The sequence below is a fragment of the Schistocerca gregaria genome, chromosome X (genome assembly GCF_023897955.1).
Source record: "Schistocerca gregaria isolate iqSchGreg1 chromosome X, iqSchGreg1.2, whole genome shotgun sequence".
NCBI classification, from domain to species: Eukaryota; Metazoa; Arthropoda; class Insecta; order Orthoptera; family Acrididae; genus Schistocerca; species Schistocerca gregaria.
In genome coordinates this window covers 382121533-382142908 of record NC_064931.1, presented here as the reverse complement: position 1 = coordinate 382142908, position 21376 = coordinate 382121533, and the positions used below count along the sequence as shown (strand labels likewise).

Sequence of the window (21376 nt, the reverse complement as noted above, 5' to 3'; positions counted from 1 at the left end):
AATGCGCTCAGTCTGGAACCGCGTTACTGCTACGGTCGCAGGTTCGAATCCTGCCTTGGGCATGGATGTGTGTGATGTTCTTAGGTTAGTTAGGTTTAAGTAGTTCTAAGTTCTAGGGGACTGATGACCACAGATGTTAAGTCCCATAGTGCTCAGAGCCATTTTTGAACTATGATCATATGCAGATGACATCAATAAAATATTATTTGTAATTAATAATTTTGTTTCATTAATGGTTTGTACATGCACTGAACACAGTATTGTCTCCTAGTTACATCTATGTTGCCTGCAAAGGAACCATGCCACAATTTATTTCTATGTGCATTGTGTGACATTGTTCATAGTCTTATGTAAGTGATTGAAGTGTTTTGTTGTTAGCAGTATTTTTCAACTAGAGGTTTAGTGTTTTCTGCTGCAGTTTTAAGACAAAAAATATTACAAAAAGAGAGATATGAAAATCATTTCAATGGAACAGAAAGTAAAAATTTATGAATTTTGCCATAGAACACACTGCATTAGTTAAGAATCTAAAGATACTTGTATCTGTGCTGAACATAATTATGTAAAACAAGGACTCTGTTTTGGAAAGCCCAAGTAAAAGTGGGTTAAATTACTGATTTCAGACAGCACATACCCTTAAAAGTCACCACAAATTGTGATGAGATTTATAAGTAGTAACACAAAAGTTTGTTAGAAAATTAGTTAATAACAGGTGTTATGTTTACTATCTGATATGCTTTTGTATTTGTATTATTTAAAGCTGTTAGTGATAGAGCATAATTACTGAACACTTTATGATTCAGAATTAACACAAGCATATCTATTGTGAATAATGCTTTACGCAGTGTGTAAGTGTATTATTTCAATATAAGATTGTCATTTTGTCAATGACTTAAAACAGAAGCGGTTCTTAAAACCTAAGCGAAGGCTTGATTTAACCATTTAACATAGTGTTTTTAACTTACAGTGTCTGTTAAATAACCAATTAATGATGTGCAAAGGTCTGAGGCTATAGAAATTTTATTTTACAAATATTCCAAATTCAATTTTTTAAATCAGGAAGTGTATAATTAAAACAGAAATGTAAACAAAGTGGACATTATGTAAATTTTCTACACTGTCTTTCAGCTGGCTAAAGGTCTCAATGCACGATGGATGCAATGGACCATGTAAGGCGCCCTTCCCCAATCGGCTTGCTCTTAGAAAGAATTTGGAAATATGGAGGTCTTAGTTTTGTTGAAGACATTTTATTTAACTAAATATAATTAAAATGGAAATGTAAACAAAGTGGACATTATGTAAATTTTCTACATTTTCTTACAGCTTATTTGAAAGCTCTCTCTCTCTCTCTCTCTCTCTCTCTCTCTCTCTCTCTCTCTCTCTCTCTCTCTCTCTCTCTTATTTTTACATGAAGCTTTTTAGTTGAAACTTGTTCGTAGTCAAAATTTTTATGTTCTAATATTTTTTATTCACAAATTGTAATTCTTTTCGAAATCTGTTATTACAGTTCAATAGCCCCAATTTTTGTGTTTATGATATGTATAATTTTTCTTAGAATTCATGTTTTATTTATAAAATTATTTTAATTAGAAAAGCTTTTTATTCTAGAATGTCCTTGTACCAAACACTAACATATATGTAGATGAGAGACATGCCAAAATTTGGTTGAATTGGCATTTTTTCAGCCAGGTTACCGGGTTCAGTTTGATCTTTGGATTTGATGGTTTCAGATGTGTACTATGGTCAGCTGTTGTCAGTTTTGTAGAATTGGTAATTACAACATGTATTATCAAGTTGTGGTCGTTAAGAAACAAAAATCAAAGGAAAATGTGTTTCTATCCACATACATCTAACTGAACTTAATATATAAAGAATTGCAAATGATCTATAAGACAACATGGTAGACTAAGTAATGGCATTATTAGTATAATCATTTACTATGTGTAAATTATCCTTTGCAACTGGATTTCTGAAGTGCACCATTAGTATTTTCATTACTAAAAACGCACTTATGTCGGCTGTGGTTTATTGCCGATTATAAAATGAGCATTGCAATATATGAGTGATATCTGAGTTCATTACAGATGTGCTGCATCTTTGAGAGGGAATATTTCAATAGCATTTTTTATATGGGAAGGAATATTGCAAATGAAGACTCATTTTCAGGGTGTAAAACTGTAAGACAAACACTAAAGCTGTTTCAGTTTTGAGAAAAAAGTCTGAAATAACACTGCACTCATAGTACTTGTTGTGGACATGATTATACAAGATGAAAGAAGACAAATAAGTGATGTATAAAAATAACCATGCCAGTGGACTGTTGATGAAAAAGAAAGGTTAGTATACTATAGAAAGAATCTGTGAGTTTGATTTTTTTGTGTTAAAACGTATTACAAAGTATCAATATGGAAACAACAGTCACAGAAAAATACAACAAGGGGAAAGCTGGATAGAAGTGGGATGACCAAAGTTATGCCAGACAGTTGATAATGTAGGAAAATTAATGACTCCATACGTTCTGGCAGAAATGATGAGAATGATTTTACTTCAGTTAAATGAATTTAGGAGACTCAGAGCAGAAATGCAAGCAGGTAGTGAACATTTACAATGAAACAGTGAGCAGTTAAGATCAGAATTAAAATCAGAGATACCAAAAAATAGTGAATTGTTACAAGCAAGCTGTGAACAGTTAAAATTAGAGCAAAAAAGTAGCAAAAACTTAGAATTAATGAAACAATATTGAACTGTATACTTCTTTAAAGGGCATAGGTTCCAGAGCAAATGCTGTTGAGGATAGAATGATTGATTTGCTTAGGAAAGAAGTGAGAAGTGCTAGGACAAACCTAAAAATGGGATTAGAGATGATGATGGCAAGATTATGCCAGAATTACCTGTGAAAGGGGATTTGGAAAGTAAAATGTGGTTTCTTGTCAGAGTTTAAATTATTAAAACTGTAATTAAAATAAAATTTAAGTTAAAGAGAGTGTTATAAGTGATGATTGTGTGTGTATCTGTGTTGGCACTTGAACTAGCTAATGTAGAAAATAAGTCAGTATTAATTCAGAAATATGTAGTGACAAGAAACTTGTTTAATAACAATGATGTTATGTGGGCTAACCTCCAAGCAAATAGTTTCCCTGGTAATGGTGAGCTGCATCATGTCAATATTATCCAACACTGCCAAGCAATTTTGTAGCTGATATGACAGAGAACTTAAAGATGGAATCTCTTAATTTGTTAAGTTTGAAGTTTGAAGAATGGGGGCCACTAACCTAGGTAAATCAAAATTCAAATTTGAAGATGACGTTTTTGAATTTGTAAAAAGTTTTGTAAATAAATTCTGGTCAGTGTCAGAACAAGTCAAAATTAAAAGTTAGTTTTTAAGTGGCCCAAATTGTAGAGAAGGCAGAGACCACATGAAATTTTTTATGCAAATAAATTAAAAATTATTTCATTTGATAAAGCATTTTGATGAACTGACCCAAATCAATGATTTAAGAAAGAGTTCCTGGAGGATTACCATGGGGATTCATATCTGGACTAGATGACTCCACAGATCATTGTCTGGAAGATATAAATTAAATAGCCAGAGCTTTAAAGAGAGAGAACAGACCTAATTTTGGACAGTCAGTGGGAATGTAATAAGAGTCTCAATCAGGCAGGAAAATAATGTGGAAACTACAGACATGATCATCAGAATGATGGAAAGGAAAGGTACTATAATGGATATGGGAGAGAGAGAGAAATTGGGGTGGAGACTTTGCAAACCTCAATATGTAAAATAGTGTGGAAAATGTTTCTGATGTTGAAAAGGAAAAACATAATGATGTCAGTAACAAAGTACATGAAATTAAATGTCATCTGTAAGTGTCAAAAGTCACTGATTACTTGGGGATTAGATGACAATTTTGAAACTGATGCTGGAGGAAAGAGGGGAAACATTTTTAAGAAATCTTTGGAACTATTATGATAATAAAAGCATGGTACAGTTTTTAAGAACCTTGTAAAAAAATTTGAAAACTTGTAGCAATATTGGTGGAAGGAATCAAAAATTTATTAAGGGCAAAATGGGAATCTTAGTGCAATTATGGATGTATTAATAACTGGAAAGGAAAAAATTTGAAACACAAAAATTTTAAGCAAATGGGATTGAAAGAGATTGACCATGATTTACTGTATGAAAATAGTGAAGGGGAAAGGGAATGTAATCAGTTACATTGTCCATATATTAATGGGAAGACTGAGGAATGGAAGGAAAATGCTTAATTTATGTATGTAGTCCTTATCTCCAGACTGCAGAGATATTCAGAAACCAAACTGGAGATGGAAAAGATTTTGTGGAAATGCTTGTTCTAGGTGTCTAAGTAAAGGGACATGCAGGAAGTTGTAAGAAAGAGGTGAAAAGTCAAGTGTTATTAATATTCAAATTTTATGGTGTAAAGTTTGAACATGGTTGCCTGGTTATTACTGACTTAATCAAAAGTTTTATTCTAGTTATGGGCCAGATTCTGAACCTCAGAGCAATTTTTGATTGAGATGGGATGAGAATAATAGTTACTGATCTAATGAGAAAGCAAGCTTACCATCATAAATTGTGTTCATACATGCGAGAACATTGGGAACCACCATGACATATTGATGGAGGATATTATTCTGAAGAAATGTCTGTGGCTTACCCATAGAATGAGGTTTACGAAGAACTAGTAAATTGGAAAGTGGAGGAGGCTATAAAATTATATCTTAATCAAAAAGCTAATTTAAAGAAATTGCTCTTCGCATTTCATAAAGTTTTTAATGATAATCCTGATAAAGTAAAAAATTATGAATGTAAATTAAAACTGAAATCTCATAAACCATTTTACTTGGTGTCCCATTTGGAAAGAGACAAACTGTGGAAAGCGATGTTCAAAAGGTGGAAGGTTGGGGAATTATAAAGAGAAGTTGTAGGGACTATTACAATCCATTAGCTGTTGCTTCCAAAAGAGATGGAGATAAATGTGATTGAAGGCTTTCTTGGCGTTTTCCAATGATAAAATCTTGTCAGGTGATCAGCTAAGTGGTGGCATTGTCCTGTCACTATATGTCAATGAGTTTTGTACCCATCTTCATTGAAACATTGTGACAAGAGGATGCCACCATTTGGATGACCACTTGAGAAATTTTTTATCAAAGATGAAGGTGTAAGCTTAGTCCTTCACTCAAAAGTTTTTAAAAATATTTTTATGTAATGATAATAACCATCCTGGCAGTATTGGTGAACTTTTGCATAAATTTAAATTTTTAATATTTATGGTGAACTTGGTAATAACTTCAATTTTTCGTCATATCCCTCTAGTCGGAGAATCCAAAAAACACATTCCATTTTATATTGAGGTAAATGCTACCAATACTGTGTTTTTCCTTTTGGTTGAATGTTTCAGCTTTTGAAATCATTACAACTTTAGTTTTTCTTTTTTTGTCAACAATATGAGTGCAGATTAACAGTGTAGATGAATATGACATCTTGATTGCTAGTAAAACTCTGGATGAACAAATTTGATTATTAAAGGAAGTGTGTTTAAAATTAATAGAAGGAGAGTGATATTGTAATAAGAAAAATGTAAATTTGGTGTGAAGGAGTTTAAATTTTTGGTGGATTTTTACCAGAAAGAGACAAAATAGAGTCTAGTACATAATACCACCTCCCAGAAACAAAAAAGATTAAATACTTACTTTGGATTATGTCAGTTTTATAGACACAAGAGTTTGTAGTCAAGTCTTGAATGCATTGAGCTGAAGTAACATGCTGAAGAAAAACCCAATATTGCAGTGGAGAAAAGAGTGTCAAAATAATTTTGATGAAATTGAGAACCAACTTTGTCAAATTCAGATGTTATATGACCCAGGTTTGTTACTTCCTTCCTCTTTAACAATACAGAGCAATGATACTGGGTTTGGTGCCAATCTGTTTCAGGAAAGGGTAGCAGATGGAAAAGTCTGAATACAGGTCTGTTGTTTATGCTAGCACGATGTTACAAAAACATCAAAACATATTATTGAGTCACAAAGTGTTTGTATATTCTGACCATAAAGCATTTAATTATTTACAAGAGTGTAAGTTAGTCCACAGCATTAACTAGAGGGATCATGTTTCTTCAACTGTTCAATTATGAGATAAAATACATCAAGGTCTGCAGGACAGCTGCGGGAGAGGAAAGCACTGGTCAGGTTATTGATATGACTTTCTCAAGTCAGACCCTGAAATGAGATCATCCCTTGACAAAATTCTCCTCATACCACCCAGAGTTGCCTTTCGTCACCCCCCTAACCTCCGTAACATCCTTGTTAAACCCTACAATATTCTTAGACTACCTTCTCTACCCAGCGGTTCCTACCCCTGTGCCCAACCCCACTGCAAAACCTGCCCCATGCATCCCCCCAAAACCACCTACTCCAGCCCCGCTCCTGGTAAAACATACCCAATTCAAGGCAGAGCCACGTGTGAAACTACACATGTCATTTATCAACTGACATGCCTGCACTGTACAGCCTTTTACATCGGTATGACAACAACTAAACTGGCTGAGCGCATGAACGGACACAGACGAACTGTCCGCCTAGGAGATGTCCAATACCCAGTAGCGGAGCATGCCCTCCAGCATTATTCTAGGGACCTAGGAACCTGCTACACTGTATGTGCCATTTGGCTTCTCCCACCCAACTCCAGTCCCTCTGAACTGTGGAGATGGGATCTTGCACTCCAACACATCCTTTCATCCCGCCATCCCCCTGGACTGAACCTACATTAAACAACCTCACTCCTATTTACTCTTCAGTCTTCTCCTCTTTCCCTTTCCTCTTTAGCCATTCACACATCTTTTCATCCTACATTGTTGTGCTTATCTTTATACTATATACCTCTTTACTTCTGTATCCATCTTCTTTGGTTTGAAGCTGGCACAGTACTTACAGTAGAATATCTTTGGCTTCCCTCTGACAACCATGCCTTCATCCTTGCTACCCTCCCAGTTTTCCTTTCCCTGTTGCTTCATAACCTGGGTTGTGAGTAACTGAATCTACCTTCCCTTCTTCCCTTTCTTTAAGCTGTCTCCTCCCTGATGAAGGAACATTTGTTCCGAAAGCTAGGAACGTAAATTTTCGGTTCTGTTTTTTGTGTATCTATCGGCTGTACTGAGCTGAGGTAAGTACTGGCCAGCCCCTCTATCTCTTTGTTAGTATTTGTTTCACATCTTTATATGAGATTTTCCATTAATCATTTAGAAAAACCTGCAATGCCAAATAAACAGTTAGATCTCATAGCTGTAGATTTTTATGGATGTTCTCCTATAACTACAGGTGGATTTTGCTACATTTTTGTCATGGTTGACATTTTCTTCAAATTTATAAAAGAAACCATATGAAGAAAGCCACAACCAAACAAATTACGTATAAAGCCACAGGAAACTATTTCCCTAAAGTTGGCCTTCAGAAGATGGTTCTTTCAGATAATGAGTCTATTTTTACTTTACTTATTGACTTTGGGGAGTTTAAATATATTTTGACACCAATATACATTTCCAGTAAGGTAGCTGAAAGATAATGAGAAAAATTGGGAGACTATGCAGAACATACTGTAGTAAGATCCTTGCAAACTGGATTGAGTACATTTGTAGGTTTGAGGCATTCATATATTGTTTTTCCCCAGGTGAGGTAATATTAACAAAAAGCTGCAAGTTTGTTTCTCAACGTACTGAGTATCCTGTGTGTAAATCTATGACACTACAAGGAAAAGAGGAAATTGTCACGAATACTTTGAGGAACTGGGAGAGATGAAATACTAGATATGTGATAGATCAGAGAGCATAACACCATTTAAAGTGGAAGACTTCCTCATGGTGAATTAAAGAAATTTTTGACACTTACATAGGAACATTTAAAGTAACAGAAAACTAAAATTGTAATACTGATAGATTAATACAGCCAAAGGCAACAAAATTATTACTGAGTTATGTGTTGCAGTGGTTATCACACTGGACTCACATTCAGATGACAGTTCAATCCTGCATCAAACCATCCTGATTAAGGTTTTCTGTGATTTCTTTACATCACTTCAGTTCAGGCTAATGCTGGGATGGTTCTTTTGAAAGGGCATGGCCAACTTCCTAGCCCACCTTTCCCTAATATGATGGGACTCATGACCTTACTTTTGGGTCCATTGCTATCCTTATGATAGGGAACAAACTCATGTAGGGATGGACATGGTCCCAAGGATAGATGCGTACTTGGGTTGATCCACTGTGCCTTCCAGAATGATGAGATCATTCTGGTAATGACATGAAAACATTCCCCAGACCATAAAGCTCAATGCTGGTTGCAGGGTGTTTGCTTTCAGATGTTATATACTGCACACACCAATAGCTATGTGTAACATGGAGAATAAAATGTGATTAATCTGAAAAGTTAACCTGTAGACATTTAGTGGATGTCCAATTGCAAGACAAGTGTGCTAATTCCAACCTTCGTTGCTGATGAACAGCAGTCAGCATTGCTGCATGAACCAGTCACCTGGTGCAGAGGCCCACATGCAGCAATGTTCACTAAACGGTCATTGAGGAGACACTGTTGGATGCCCCTTGGTCCATCTGAGCAATTAGTTGGTCAACAGTTACACATATAGTTGCCCATACACCTCTCCACAGCCATCATTGACCTCTATCACCTATAGCCCACGATGTATCACAGTCGCCTAGCACCTGATTTTCAATCCATGGTATGTTTTAACCACAGGAGCATGTGAACAGTTTACAAACTTACCTACATTGGCCTGAATATCAAAGATTGTGATGTTTTCGACACCAGATAAACTGCTCTATTGCTGCATTATGACAATAAGCATAATATACCCCGTACTCCTAATGCTTCTGCCTCTCATCTCAGAGTGATTATGGCACACTGATGACAGACATACGTGGTGGTCACATTAATGTGACTGTACTGTATGTTTGTGTGGGTGTTAAGAGAGTGTGATTTGGTTTCATTTATGTGTGTTATAAATGGTTTGTTTCATACTGAAAGAACAGTGAGTAATTTTACAATGTCTACTAGAACTGGTGTGTCTACAGTGACTGGATGTTGAGCTTCATGTCTGTCCTACTCTCATCTGCATAGACAGCAGCCTGTGTGGACTGAACAACTGTGTTTTTGTGGCCACTCTAGACTTATTTCATGTAAATCATCATATTCTCTTCACAATATATGAAGAAAAGGGAACAGTCCCAAAAGATTTAGTGAAATAATTATTTATAATTAGATCTTCAAAAAGCCAACAATTTTCAGTAAGTTGAAATTTTAATATGATTTAATCTTAATAGATAATTATATAATGTGAAACATGACACTAGAGTAGTATACATGGTGTACAACTTCAAGATATATAAATTTATGCTGGAAACTATGTTGGTGGTAACCAAATAAAATTACTGTAGCTGAGTGGGTGACAAATAAAATACAACTTAGTGAGCTGTAACTGAAATAAAAAATTATTTATGAACTTAGAGATGATTCATACTTTAAACACACACACCTTCTCAGATGTTGCAGCTGTGAACATAATATTCTTTTTAACCAAGAGTATTTCTTTCATATGAGACAAGTAATAGCTATCCAACACATATTGTATAGTTGCATTCTACATATGTACTACTCCAATACAAAGGCTGCTCACATGACCTTACTATGTGACCTTTTGCAGTTGCATAGTACTGTAAATCTGTGTTTGGACCTTATGCTGTAACAAATTTCACCAAACTCAAACACTGCATTTGGCCTTACTTACATGGAGACATCACGTTGTGTTGTGAAACTAAGATAAGAAACTGTGCTCCCAGCCACCAAAAATGTGCAGCATGCTGTGGGGAAAGTTGTTGGCAAAACTATTCACTTTCAGATACTTTTAACTTTTATGACATGAAACTGTAAGATGAGTTAAGTGTCATTTCAATAAATGTGACATGAAGTGAACGATTGAGAAAACTGTTGGCTTATTGCCAGTTTTGCAATAAATACATGCATGCAGTATGTCAGTGATAATCATTACAACAATAAAATGAGATGCATCAACAGTAGAGACTTCCTTTGAAACGTTAACCCAAAGAATTTATGATGCCAGTGTTAATGAGGAAAAAATATTCCGGAAAGTAATTAGGTTAATAAAGATCCATATCTGCAATTTGAAAAATGATGTAAATTGTCTGACATCAATATGAAGCCAATCTTAATCTAACTTAAGAAATAGCCAGCTTCAGTAGAAGCATGGCTGAGAAAACAAAGATGTTACTCAAAAAATACATCGTGGAGTTAATGGCAAAAAAACAGAAAATACAAAAGTTAATATTTACAAAGCAAAAAGGATTTACATCTAAAAATCATAGGAAAGAAGCTCTCCTAATTGATGACATCCAAGTATCTGGATGAAACTGACCAACTGTTGAGTTTGGTACATAATATGGATAATGTAGAGATGAATAAGAATCTCAGCTTTACAAAACAAATGTAATGTGATCAGCAGTTTCAATTCTCATGATAATGCTTCTCCCATTTAGTGCCAGTACTTAAATTTCTTAATTCATCTTGAACTCTGATCAGAAGATCAGTGATCTCAATGTTAAGAGTGTTGATAACAGCTGAAAGAAGAACAAATACAAGTTGTTGCTACATAGAGAATGAGATAATTAGAGGCTGATCAAAACATCAGTTCGAACAAGGACAAAAAATTCAATCCATTGTGGTGTTTACAAAGAAATTTGTCTGAAGTTCAGTTGAAGATTGGATAAGCACTGAGATCCTGTTGCAGAATGGCCATGTTGAGATCTGAAGCTCACTCTTTCTTATCATGAGCCTTGCACTACAACTATTGTGCCAACCTGTATAGTCAAAACAGTTGAGAGATTTGTTGATTTATAAACAGGAGAATATAAAAAAGAAAGACATTGATTGTGCATAGCATTTCATTTCAAAGTCATCTTTCATATTCTCTAGCATTATGTTAAGTGTTACAGTGTTCTGGGTGATTTCATGAATTAATCTTTTTCTCCAGATTAACGAACCCATTATGTTACATTTATTGTTTATGTGACTTTGTGCCTATACTTGCATTTGATTTTGCTTGGCAGTTAGAATTTTTCCAATAGGCAGTTAACAATAGAAATCAAATTACACAGAGGACTGCAGTGAATTTCTAGAAAATGCATAACAGTGGAGCAACTCTTGACAAATCCCTTAATTACATCATATAACAATACCAGTGTAGAACTGTAGCAGACTACAAATGTTTCAACATAAAAAATAACTTCAGTGACATAATTTGGAAATTAATTAGAGGGGGAAAAGTTTGAACGCCACTGGTGTAACTTTATGAAGCAGATATGGGCGAGGAACTATGAAAGATGTTAACACAGAACTGATAGGCATAACCGACTTTAGTGTTCCATAATCAATCTTCACAATTTGTTTTCATTTTCCATGTTGTCAGGTGCAATAGTTAACAGAGAACTGATATGCATAACCGACTTTGGTGTTCCATAATAGATCTCCACAATTTGTTTTCATTTGCCATGTTGTCAGATGCAATAGTGCATCTAAATTTAATAATCTGTACGCAAAGATTCTGTAAAAGCTACACCTCCATCTGTGAGGCAGTGATTCAGTCAGTTTTCCAAAATTAACAGTGTTTCCAAACTGACAAAAGTAACTTATATTTCTAATCAGTTTCAGGATGAAACTGAAGTTTGCACATTTCAGATAACTTTTGTCTTTAAGGTAATTTATTATTCAGCATACATCATACTTTTAAGTAGCAAGTAAAATACCACTGACAAAATCATATGAGTGGAACAGGAAGATTTTGCACAGAATAACAACCATCACAAGAATGATTTAATATTAATTGCACTGGATAAACTTGATTAAAAAGGTAATTTAAGCACATTACTGGCCCAGATAACTGTGTACAAGTAACTGATATTTAGTACTAACAATTTTACCAGACCATGTGCACTTTTCAATTAAGTTTATCTCAAGAATCAGTTCAGGAATAATTCATATTTACACAAATTATATTTAAAATAACTAACCAAATAGCTTGCAATATGGATATGATGTATGTTTAGTAAACCAGTAGAATGACCTTTGCTTTCAGCAATAAGCCCTACCATCTTTTTTATTTGGATTAAATGCCTATATTCACTAACACTGGTTTAAATCTAAGACTAGAGTATTTACCTTCTTTTACATCAGAGTGATAGATTCGGAGGGACCAAAAGATAGTATTTTATATAAACCAAACAATAGCACATAATTCTAAAAAAATTGCTCCTGAGTTTGCCTCACAAGTGCTGGGTGCACCCACTTCCCAACAGCACTCAGCAGACTGGATAGTCACCCATCCAAGTTCTAGCCCAGCCCAACAGCACTTAACTTCAATGATCTGACGGGAATCAGTGTTACCACCGCAGCAAGGCCATTGGCGAAGATCCTACATCACCAAGTATTGTGCAACTGCCCGTAGTAACTGAAGTCCAATAATAAAATGTGATGCAGCATTTTATCACTCCCAGTGAAATAGCTGCCCTTTACAATGATTAGATGCCTAGCCATCTGCACACAGAATATTTGTCAGAACTGCACCTAACTGGCAGATTAGAAATGAGTGCCAGACTGGCACTCAAAGCAGGATATTGCTTTTGTGGATAATGCTCTTACTGACTAATGCATCCAAGGACAATTTATAATCTGGGTTAACAGGTTCATGTTTTTCTCTGCTGCTTTCCAAACTTCACCAGAAATCCTCCTGCATATTTTGTGGACTAGAATTCCTCAAAAAGGATATTGTGGGGAAATGACTTTACCACAGCCTAGAACATTACTCCAGAATGAATATTTCACTCTGCATATGTATGCAGGAGAGCTTTTGTGAAGTTTGGAAAAGTAGGAGTGGGGGACTCACAAAAGTGAAGCTGTGATGGAATTCATGATGGCATTACATGGTCTTAAACTGTGTTTAATTGATCTCAGTATGAAAAAGAACCTTTGGGATGTGGAATGACTTACATTATACATTAATAGGTGGAAGCAGTCACTTTAGATTACTATTGTACAGTATTCTAGCAAAAATTAAAAGTATCAATCATCTATGAATATTGATAATCATGGAAATTATTTCTACATTGCTCTATATATTGTCATGAATATTACGCAAAAAAAGGTACTCTGAAAAATGCCACTGCTCCTCCTCATATATTACTACAGTGCTGTCTTTATGTTATACTTTAAAGTATTTACATAATTTAACACAGACCACTATCAGCTGTAAATCTAACCCATGGGAAATGACAAACTCTGTTTGATATAACAATTAGAGTTATATACACTCCTTGAAATGGAAAAAAGAACACATTGACACCGGTGTGTCAGACCCACCATACTTGCTCCGGACACTGCGAGAGGGCTGTACAAGCAATGATCACACGCACGGCACAGCGGACACACCAGGAACCGCGGTGTTGGCCGTCGAATGGCGCCAGCTGCGCAGCATTTGTGCACCGCCGCCGTCAGTGTCAGCCAGTTTGCCGTGGCATACGGAGCTCCATCGCAGTCTTTAACACTGGTAGCATGCCACGACAGCGTGGACGTGAACCGTATGTGCAGTTGACGAACTTTGAGTGAGGGCGTATAGTGGGCATGCGGGAGGCCGGGTGGACGTACCGCCGAATTGCTCAACACGTGGGGCGTGAGGTCTCCACAGTACATCGATGTTGTCGCCAGTGGTCGGCGGAAGGTGCACGTGCCCGTCGACCTGTGACCGGACGGCAGCGATGCACGGATGCACGCCAAGACCGTAGGATCCTATGCAGTGCCGTAGGGGACCGCACCGCCACTTCCCAGCAAATTAGGGACACTGTTGCTCCTGGGGTATCGACGAGGACCATTCGCAACCGTCTCCATGAAGCTGGGCTATGGTCCCGCACACCGTTAGGCCGTCTTCCGCTCACGCCCCAACATCGTGCAGCCCGCCTCCAGTGGTGTCGCGACAGGCACGAATGGAGGGACGAATGGAGACGTGTCGTCTTCAGCAATGAGAGTCGCTTCTGCCTTGGTGCCATTGATGGTCGTATGCGTGTTTGGCGCCGTGCAGGTGAGCGCCACAATCAGGACTGCATACGACCGAGGCACACAGGGCCAACACCTGGCATCATGGTGTTGGTAGCAATCTCCTACACTGGCCGTACACCTCTGGTGATCGTCGAGGGGACACTGAATAGTGCACGGTACATCCAAACTGTCATCGAACCCATCGTTCTACCATTCCTAGACCGGCAAGGGAACTTGCTGTTCCAACAGTACAATGCACGTCCGCATGTATCCCGTGCCACCCAACGTGCTCTAGAAGGTGTAAGTCAACTACCATGGCCAGCAAGGTCTCCGGATCTGTCCCCCATTGAGCATGTTTGGGACTGGATGAAGCGTCATCTCACGCGGTCTGCACGTCCAGAACGAACGCTGGTCCAACTGAGGGGCCAGGTGGAAATGGCATGGCAAGCCGTTCCACAGGACTACATGTAGCATCTCTACGATCATCTCCATGGAAGAATAGCAGCCTGCATTGCTGCGAAAGGTGGATATACACTGTGCTAGTGCCGACATTGTGCATGCTCTGTTGCCTGTGTCTATGTGCCTGTGGTTCTGTCAGTGTGATCATGTGATGTATCTGACCCCAGGAATGTGTCAATAAAGTTTCCCCTTCCTGGGACAATGAATTCACGGTGTTCTTATTTCAATTTCCAGGAGTGTATAATTTACATAACTGAATGTAAATATTTTAAGAAATTGTACCAGAAGTGGCTAATGAAGCATCCTTTTAATTTTGTTCAAATACCTGGAGATTTTCAGTTTTCTGGATGATGTCTGGTAGTAGCCTGTTATAGACTCCACTCTGAATTCTAGATATGGACGCATATTCTATTTGACAATTGCTTTTACATTCTGGTCCTGTAGCTGTGAATTTCATGACTCATTCTCCAGTCATTTTCATCACTAACCACAAATATATATGCATGTTGATACCTAAGTGTAAGAAGCTGTATGTCTCTGAAGAGGTTTCTGGAGGATATTCAGTTATCAACTTTATATACATGTCGTAGTACATGTTTCTGTGGGATAAATACTTTCTTTCCCTTAGCTGCATTGGACAATAAAGTTATCTCAGAAACCTGTTACCAGATCAACACAATGAGAAAGATTTTTGAGACACTGACTTATTAATATTTTTTCCCATAGTCAGCCTGATATTTACCATTTAAATTTACAAAAATCAGCATTGTCTTAAACATTTTTTTTCAAAATTATATATTTCCTTTTTGGAATTCTTTATAAATCTTATATTACTACTTATTGAAGTGATGAGGAGGGAAATAATACTGTTTTAAAAGTTTTTGTTGGTGTGGCATATCCAGGTGTGAGCAACACCACATGACATTTCTCACACTCATCCTGTGTGTCACTTTTCTTCTTTCTTGCTTTGAACACTACACAGTTTCTAGAGGGTGTTTCCTTGAAGGGATTGGGGGGATAAATATAACAAAATTTGCTCAATTTTCTACTTGCAGTCTAACAGGGGAAATTCCAGATTGCGGCTGTCCGGGTCTAGGTAGTCTGGCAGAGTGACATGCTCTATTATGACATCAGCCATTTGAACTCTAAATAGAGTGAAACAAGATTTTGTTCCTGTCACTTTATTTAGTAGGACAAGTGAATTGAAAAACCCGCTGCCCATCAGGTAAAAGAAAATCTCTCATCTCCTTTGGAATACCTTCCCATTGAAAGGAAAGATGACAACAGTTGGTCCTGTACGTCAACTGTGTTCATTGAATTATTGTATTGTAAAATTGCATGGGGCTTCTGGACTGGGGTTTTAGCTTTCCTATCAGATTTTCCTGTTGTGGTCATACTGACATCTGTATGGATAGTGGACAGAATATTTATCCATTTTTATCCATTCACTTCAGAGTCATGAGCTTGTGAGAAAATAACACAAGAATCTCTTCCTTATGAGTTCAGAATTTTGGAAATGGTCTGGCTTATTCCACCCTGTGGATCTAACAGTCTCTATGGCACTTTTGCTCCAGTCAGTGAGCCCTACAATCAGTTATGGGGAAGTGTACCAGTTGTCACTATGTCCTGTTTGACCATTGTCCAAAAACAGTTGCACGAGGTACATAACAGAAGCTTAGCAAATCAGGATTTCCTTACTACTTGGGTCAGGTTTTCTTTACTGTATAAATAACAAATCCTGAACAGGAGCCACTATTTGACTGACAAATTTTAAGGAAATTACTAAGAAAATGTGCCTGTGGGTGTAGCAATATCTACCTCTGAATTTCATGAGGAATTCATCCCTTGCAATATCTTCTCCAAGATAATAAATGCTTTGGAAATTTCGTTCAAGTTCGTCAGTAACAGGTTGCAACAGACTCAGCATTTCTATTATTTACAAAATGAAAGAGCCCAGAAATATGTAAGATTCTTCTATATGGCATTATGTCAGAAAAGAAAGAAGAATTGATTGATTTTTTTTTGTGGAACAGTATAATTGAAGTGCTGACTTCATCACCTGTGCCATAAGAATACACAAAGTAAAATGTGCTTGAATTTCATTGTATGTAGTTGGAAACCTAGCACTGTTTGATTTCGAAATAGGACAGTTTTTATAACAATCTGCTGCATATCTATTTGTTTCTGCTGCTGAAGTCTCCCAGAGAGACACATGAACCATTTTTTGTACATACATAAGGAAGTAGTTGTTGAGGGAGTTGACTTTGAACCCTAGGACTTATTTCTACATTTTTATTTTTATTTATTTATTTATTTATTTATTTATTATTTATAACAACACTCACACCTGTTGCTACAACAACTGTGTCAATATCAGTTTAATTTGCCTCAGTGTAATCATTGGTATCATCTACCACATTGTCTTCATTATCAGACCTATCAGAAATATCAGTTTCAGAAACATCAGTCTCTTTTATTCAATAGACTTTCAACTTCCTGGACTGAGAGAAACTTTTTATGGTACAGCAGTGCTTGATACTACAAATCTGGTGAAAAACGTTGAAAACAATTGCTTATCACTCACAAAATATCAAAAGAAATTGAGTGTGCTGTACACCACTAAATAGACTGCTACCTCATATGTCTAGTAATATATAACATGTCATGCCATCTATTGACAGAAAAGAAGAAAACGCTTAGAAGAATCTATAGCTGCTCAGCCCATCTCACAGCCTGCTATATAACTGGAAATCTGCAACTGTGAGCCAGCTGTATAAGCCAGTCACTTAATTGTAAAGCAGGTATCATTGAGATTTACAGTTAACTTATTCACATGCCAGTGTCACATCATTTTTTTATCTATCTGTGTGGTAACGAGCTCCATATATGGAATTTTACACTTTGTGCCCATTATTCTCTATGTCTAGTACCAGTAAGTAAATTTTATTTCTTGGAAATTGTATAAAACAAGTTTTCCTTGGATTAAGGGTTAAAATGTTTACTGTGAATCAGTTGTAAGCTAATTCCATTATTCTCTTGCTAGTATTATAGATGTCTTTGGACTCCTTATCAGCATACTAGAGCCATCAGTAAACAGCATAGATTTCAGGGAATGCTCCATTTTGGCAGTTAAATCATGTATTTAGATCAAGGACAGGAGTGGGTCAAGCATCAAATCTTGTAGCACACAATATTTAGTATTACACAATTCTGAATTCAGTCTTATGTGTGTTCTGGCATTTTTTAAATGTGATACACAGAAAATGCAAAAAGGATATTTTTCCTTGTTTATGTTACACCAGAACTGTATTTTTCAGATCACATATTGCATCATCATACAAGAAGACAAGCTGAGCTGCTATTATAGGGTACTTCTCAGAACATTATTTGAATATTCCATTGTAAGGTAATTTCTCAAGAAACTGTTGAGAGTATAGGATTGGGGGAGATGGGTCTATAATTAGAAATCACCTGTTCATGACCACTTTAATAGATTGGCCCTAGTACTGCAAACGTCAGTCTTTCAGGAAATACTCCAAGGCTCATTCACTGGTTACACAGATAATGTAAGAGAGCACTACTCAGTGAACAAAAAATTTTAGTACTTCTGTTGAACTAACATCGTAACCAGAAGAGTTCCTGATTTACAATAACCTGTGATTTTTATGATTTCTAGGTTAGATGATTTGACAAAACTACAGTGAAACATGGTAGGCAATTTCAGGATTTGAATTATGAAGTATCTACCACACCATTCTCTGTTACAGTTTTGAGTATTTATATGGCAAGTAAACAATAATACCACAGTACAGCTTGCAATATTTTCCACAAAAGTCTTAGAAGGAAAGAGATGCACTGTTCATCATTACAGAATTTTAATTCCTTTCATTCTTGTAAAGCACAAAAAATAATGTGTTGTTAAAACTTTTCTTGTCATTTTAAAGGATACTGTAACAAGAAACCCAACGAGATTTGTTACATAATTCCTTAAAAAATTCCAAGAACTTCTACATACCTATGATTATACCGCTTCAGTTTTTGAAGTCCATATTTAGAGTCCATTGAACCTTTTGAAACAGGTAAGGATTCCAAATTAGCCATAAGTAAATTTATGGAAGATTTTAGTTCTTCAATGTACAAAGATTCCATTTCCTTCAGTACAAACTTTGGCATTAATTTTCTGTTCTGGAAATGAAATTAAAAATTTCACATTATTAACTGTGATCAGAGTTGCCTTGAATTCTATTTGAAAAAATTAGGTGATCTAAAACAAATCAATAAAATTTTAGTTTCATTACTTATTTATGGAGGCTCAAATTCACTGATGTGTCACAATTAACATTTTACATAAGGTAGTGAACTGTTTAGTATGAAGCAGTCACCATTGTACAGTTGTGTCAAACTAGTACTTATCAACAGCAAGCCAATTAAATCACATTGTCAGTTTCATATCACTGTTCGCAATACATAATACTAAAAATTTGTGCATCTGTGTCAGATTATTTTAATATCCACTTCAAAATGTATGTTTCATTGTGTTAGTGGTTTTAGTTATATTACAGTCTTCATACTGCTGTATTTCTGTCGAGAAAACAACATTTTGTTTGGTGTTATAGCATTACCACAAAGGCCAAAGACAACTAATATCATATAAATCTCTCTCAGAACTTACACTGAGCCTTAGCTGCTAGATGAGCCTCCTTTAATCACTCACTACTGTTGTTCCCTATTCACAGAATGTGAATGTCAAACCGAAGTTACATTATTTATATGCCTGCATAGAATCCATAATGAGAACAGTGCAGTATAAGGTAGTCAATATGAGAATACATTATTACTGCAATGCCTGCCATAGTCAAAGCTGTTAACCATTGACTCAGAATTAAATTATTAGGAAATGATTTGCGGGTTGACAGTAACAAAGCCTGAGGTGCTGGAGTTGGAAGTCATGTGTGATTGAGGTGTGCTTGCTTGTGAGCAGGAGAGCAGGAGAGCTTCTGTAAAGTTTGGAAGGTAGGAGGCCAGGTACTAGCAAAAGTAAACCTGTGAGGATGGGGCGTAAGTTGTACTTCGGTAGCTCAGTTGGTAGAGCACTTGACCACAAAAGGAAAGGTTCCGAGTTCGAGTCTCGGTCCGGCACACAGTTTTAATCTTCCAGGAAGTTTCATATCAGTGCACACTCTGCTGCAGAGTGAAAATCTCATTCAGGAAACATCCCCTAGGCTGTGGCTAAACCATGTCTCTGCAATATCTGTTCTTTCAGGAGTACTAGTTCTGCATGTTTTGCAGGAGAGCTTCTGTAAAGTTTGGAAGGTAGGAGGCCAGGTACTGGCAGAAGTAAAACTGTAAGGACGGGGCATGAGTCGTGCTTGGGTAGCGCAGTTGGTAGAGCAGTTGCCCGCGAAAGGCAAAGGTCCTGAGTTCGAGTCTCGGTCCGGCACACAGTTTTAATCTGCCAAGAAGTTTCATACTTTTGTGATAGCTATTGAAAATACAATGTAGTCCTAAGTCAGAATCACAACAAACAGAGCATATTAATATGAAAAAAATGGTTGTGAGTTGCTGAACCAAATGAATATGATTGCCAAATAAAGATTGTGCTGATAGACTAACCAGGATGTCTTGTGACCTGAATATTGTTGTATCAACTTCATTTTAGTTAGTCATACTGAGATATATTTCCAGAACAATATTTGGTGTTTCTAAGGATGGAGTGAGCTAGTAATGAAATGTGGATGAAAGGTTTTTGCTCTAATCAATTAAAAATAAACATAAATTTCATTAGTTTTGAAATAACATAATTTCAGTTTGAACAATAGTGTAAAATCCTGAGATCCAGTGCATTTAGGTGACAGCTCCATTAAAAATAATTTATGGTTGTCTAATCAATAGCAGAGAAACAGTGACTGTCACAATTAAATTTTTTGGGACATCCATAAAACATACTCAGTAGGTTTTATTGGGCAAGCATCATTAGAATCTCTGAACTTACACTGTGAAATATACAAGTAATTGTAACAATATGGAATCTCATAATGACATTGTGTTGTGGTGTTCAGTCTGAAGACTGGTTCAATGCTGCTCTCCATGATACTCTATCCCATGAAAGATTCTTCATTTCTGAGTAACTATTGCAACCTACACCCTTCTGAATCTGCTTGCTGTATTCATCTCTTAGTCTCCCTCTGCGATTTTTGCCCACCACACTTTCCCCCAATGCTAAATTGGTGAACCCTTGATGTCTCAGAATATGTCCTACCATCAGATCCTTCCTTCTAGTCAGGTTGTGTCACAAATGTCTTTTCTCCTGAATTACATTTGGTACTTTCTCATTTGTTATGTGATCCAACCATCTAATAATCTTCAGCATTCTTCGGTAGCACAACCTTCCAAAAGCTTCTAGTCTCTTCTTGTCCTAATATTTTATTGCCTATGTTTTGCTTCCATACATGCCTACGCTCCACAAAAATACTTTCAGAAAAGACTTCCTGACACTTAAATCTATACTTGATGTTAACAAATGTCTCTTCTTCATAAACATCTTTTCTTACCATTGCCAGTCTACATTATATATTCTGTCCACTCCAGCCATCATCAATCATTTTGATACCCAGATAAAAAAAAACTCATCCACTACCTTAAGTATCTCATTTCTTAATCTATATCCATCAGCATCACTTGACTTAATTTTACAACAATGCATTACAATTTTTTTGGTTTCATTGATGTTCACCTTATATTCTCCTTTCAAGACCTTGTCCATTCTGTTCAGCTGCTCTTACAAGTCCTT

At 36.5% G+C, this 21376-nt stretch overlaps 1 protein-coding gene across 1 annotated transcript in view; it reads right to left on the bottom strand.

Annotated features, from left to right (window-relative positions):
• Positions 1-21376, bottom strand: part of LOC126297751 (calcium-dependent secretion activator-like) — a 1391877-nt gene that overhangs the window by 754225 nt on the left and 616276 nt on the right. Inside the window, exon 9 of the mRNA XM_049988921.1 lies at positions 18602-18771. Coding sequence (XP_049844878.1) covers positions 18602-18771 — 170 coding nt within the window. The remainder of the gene's footprint in view (positions 1-18601; positions 18772-21376) is intronic.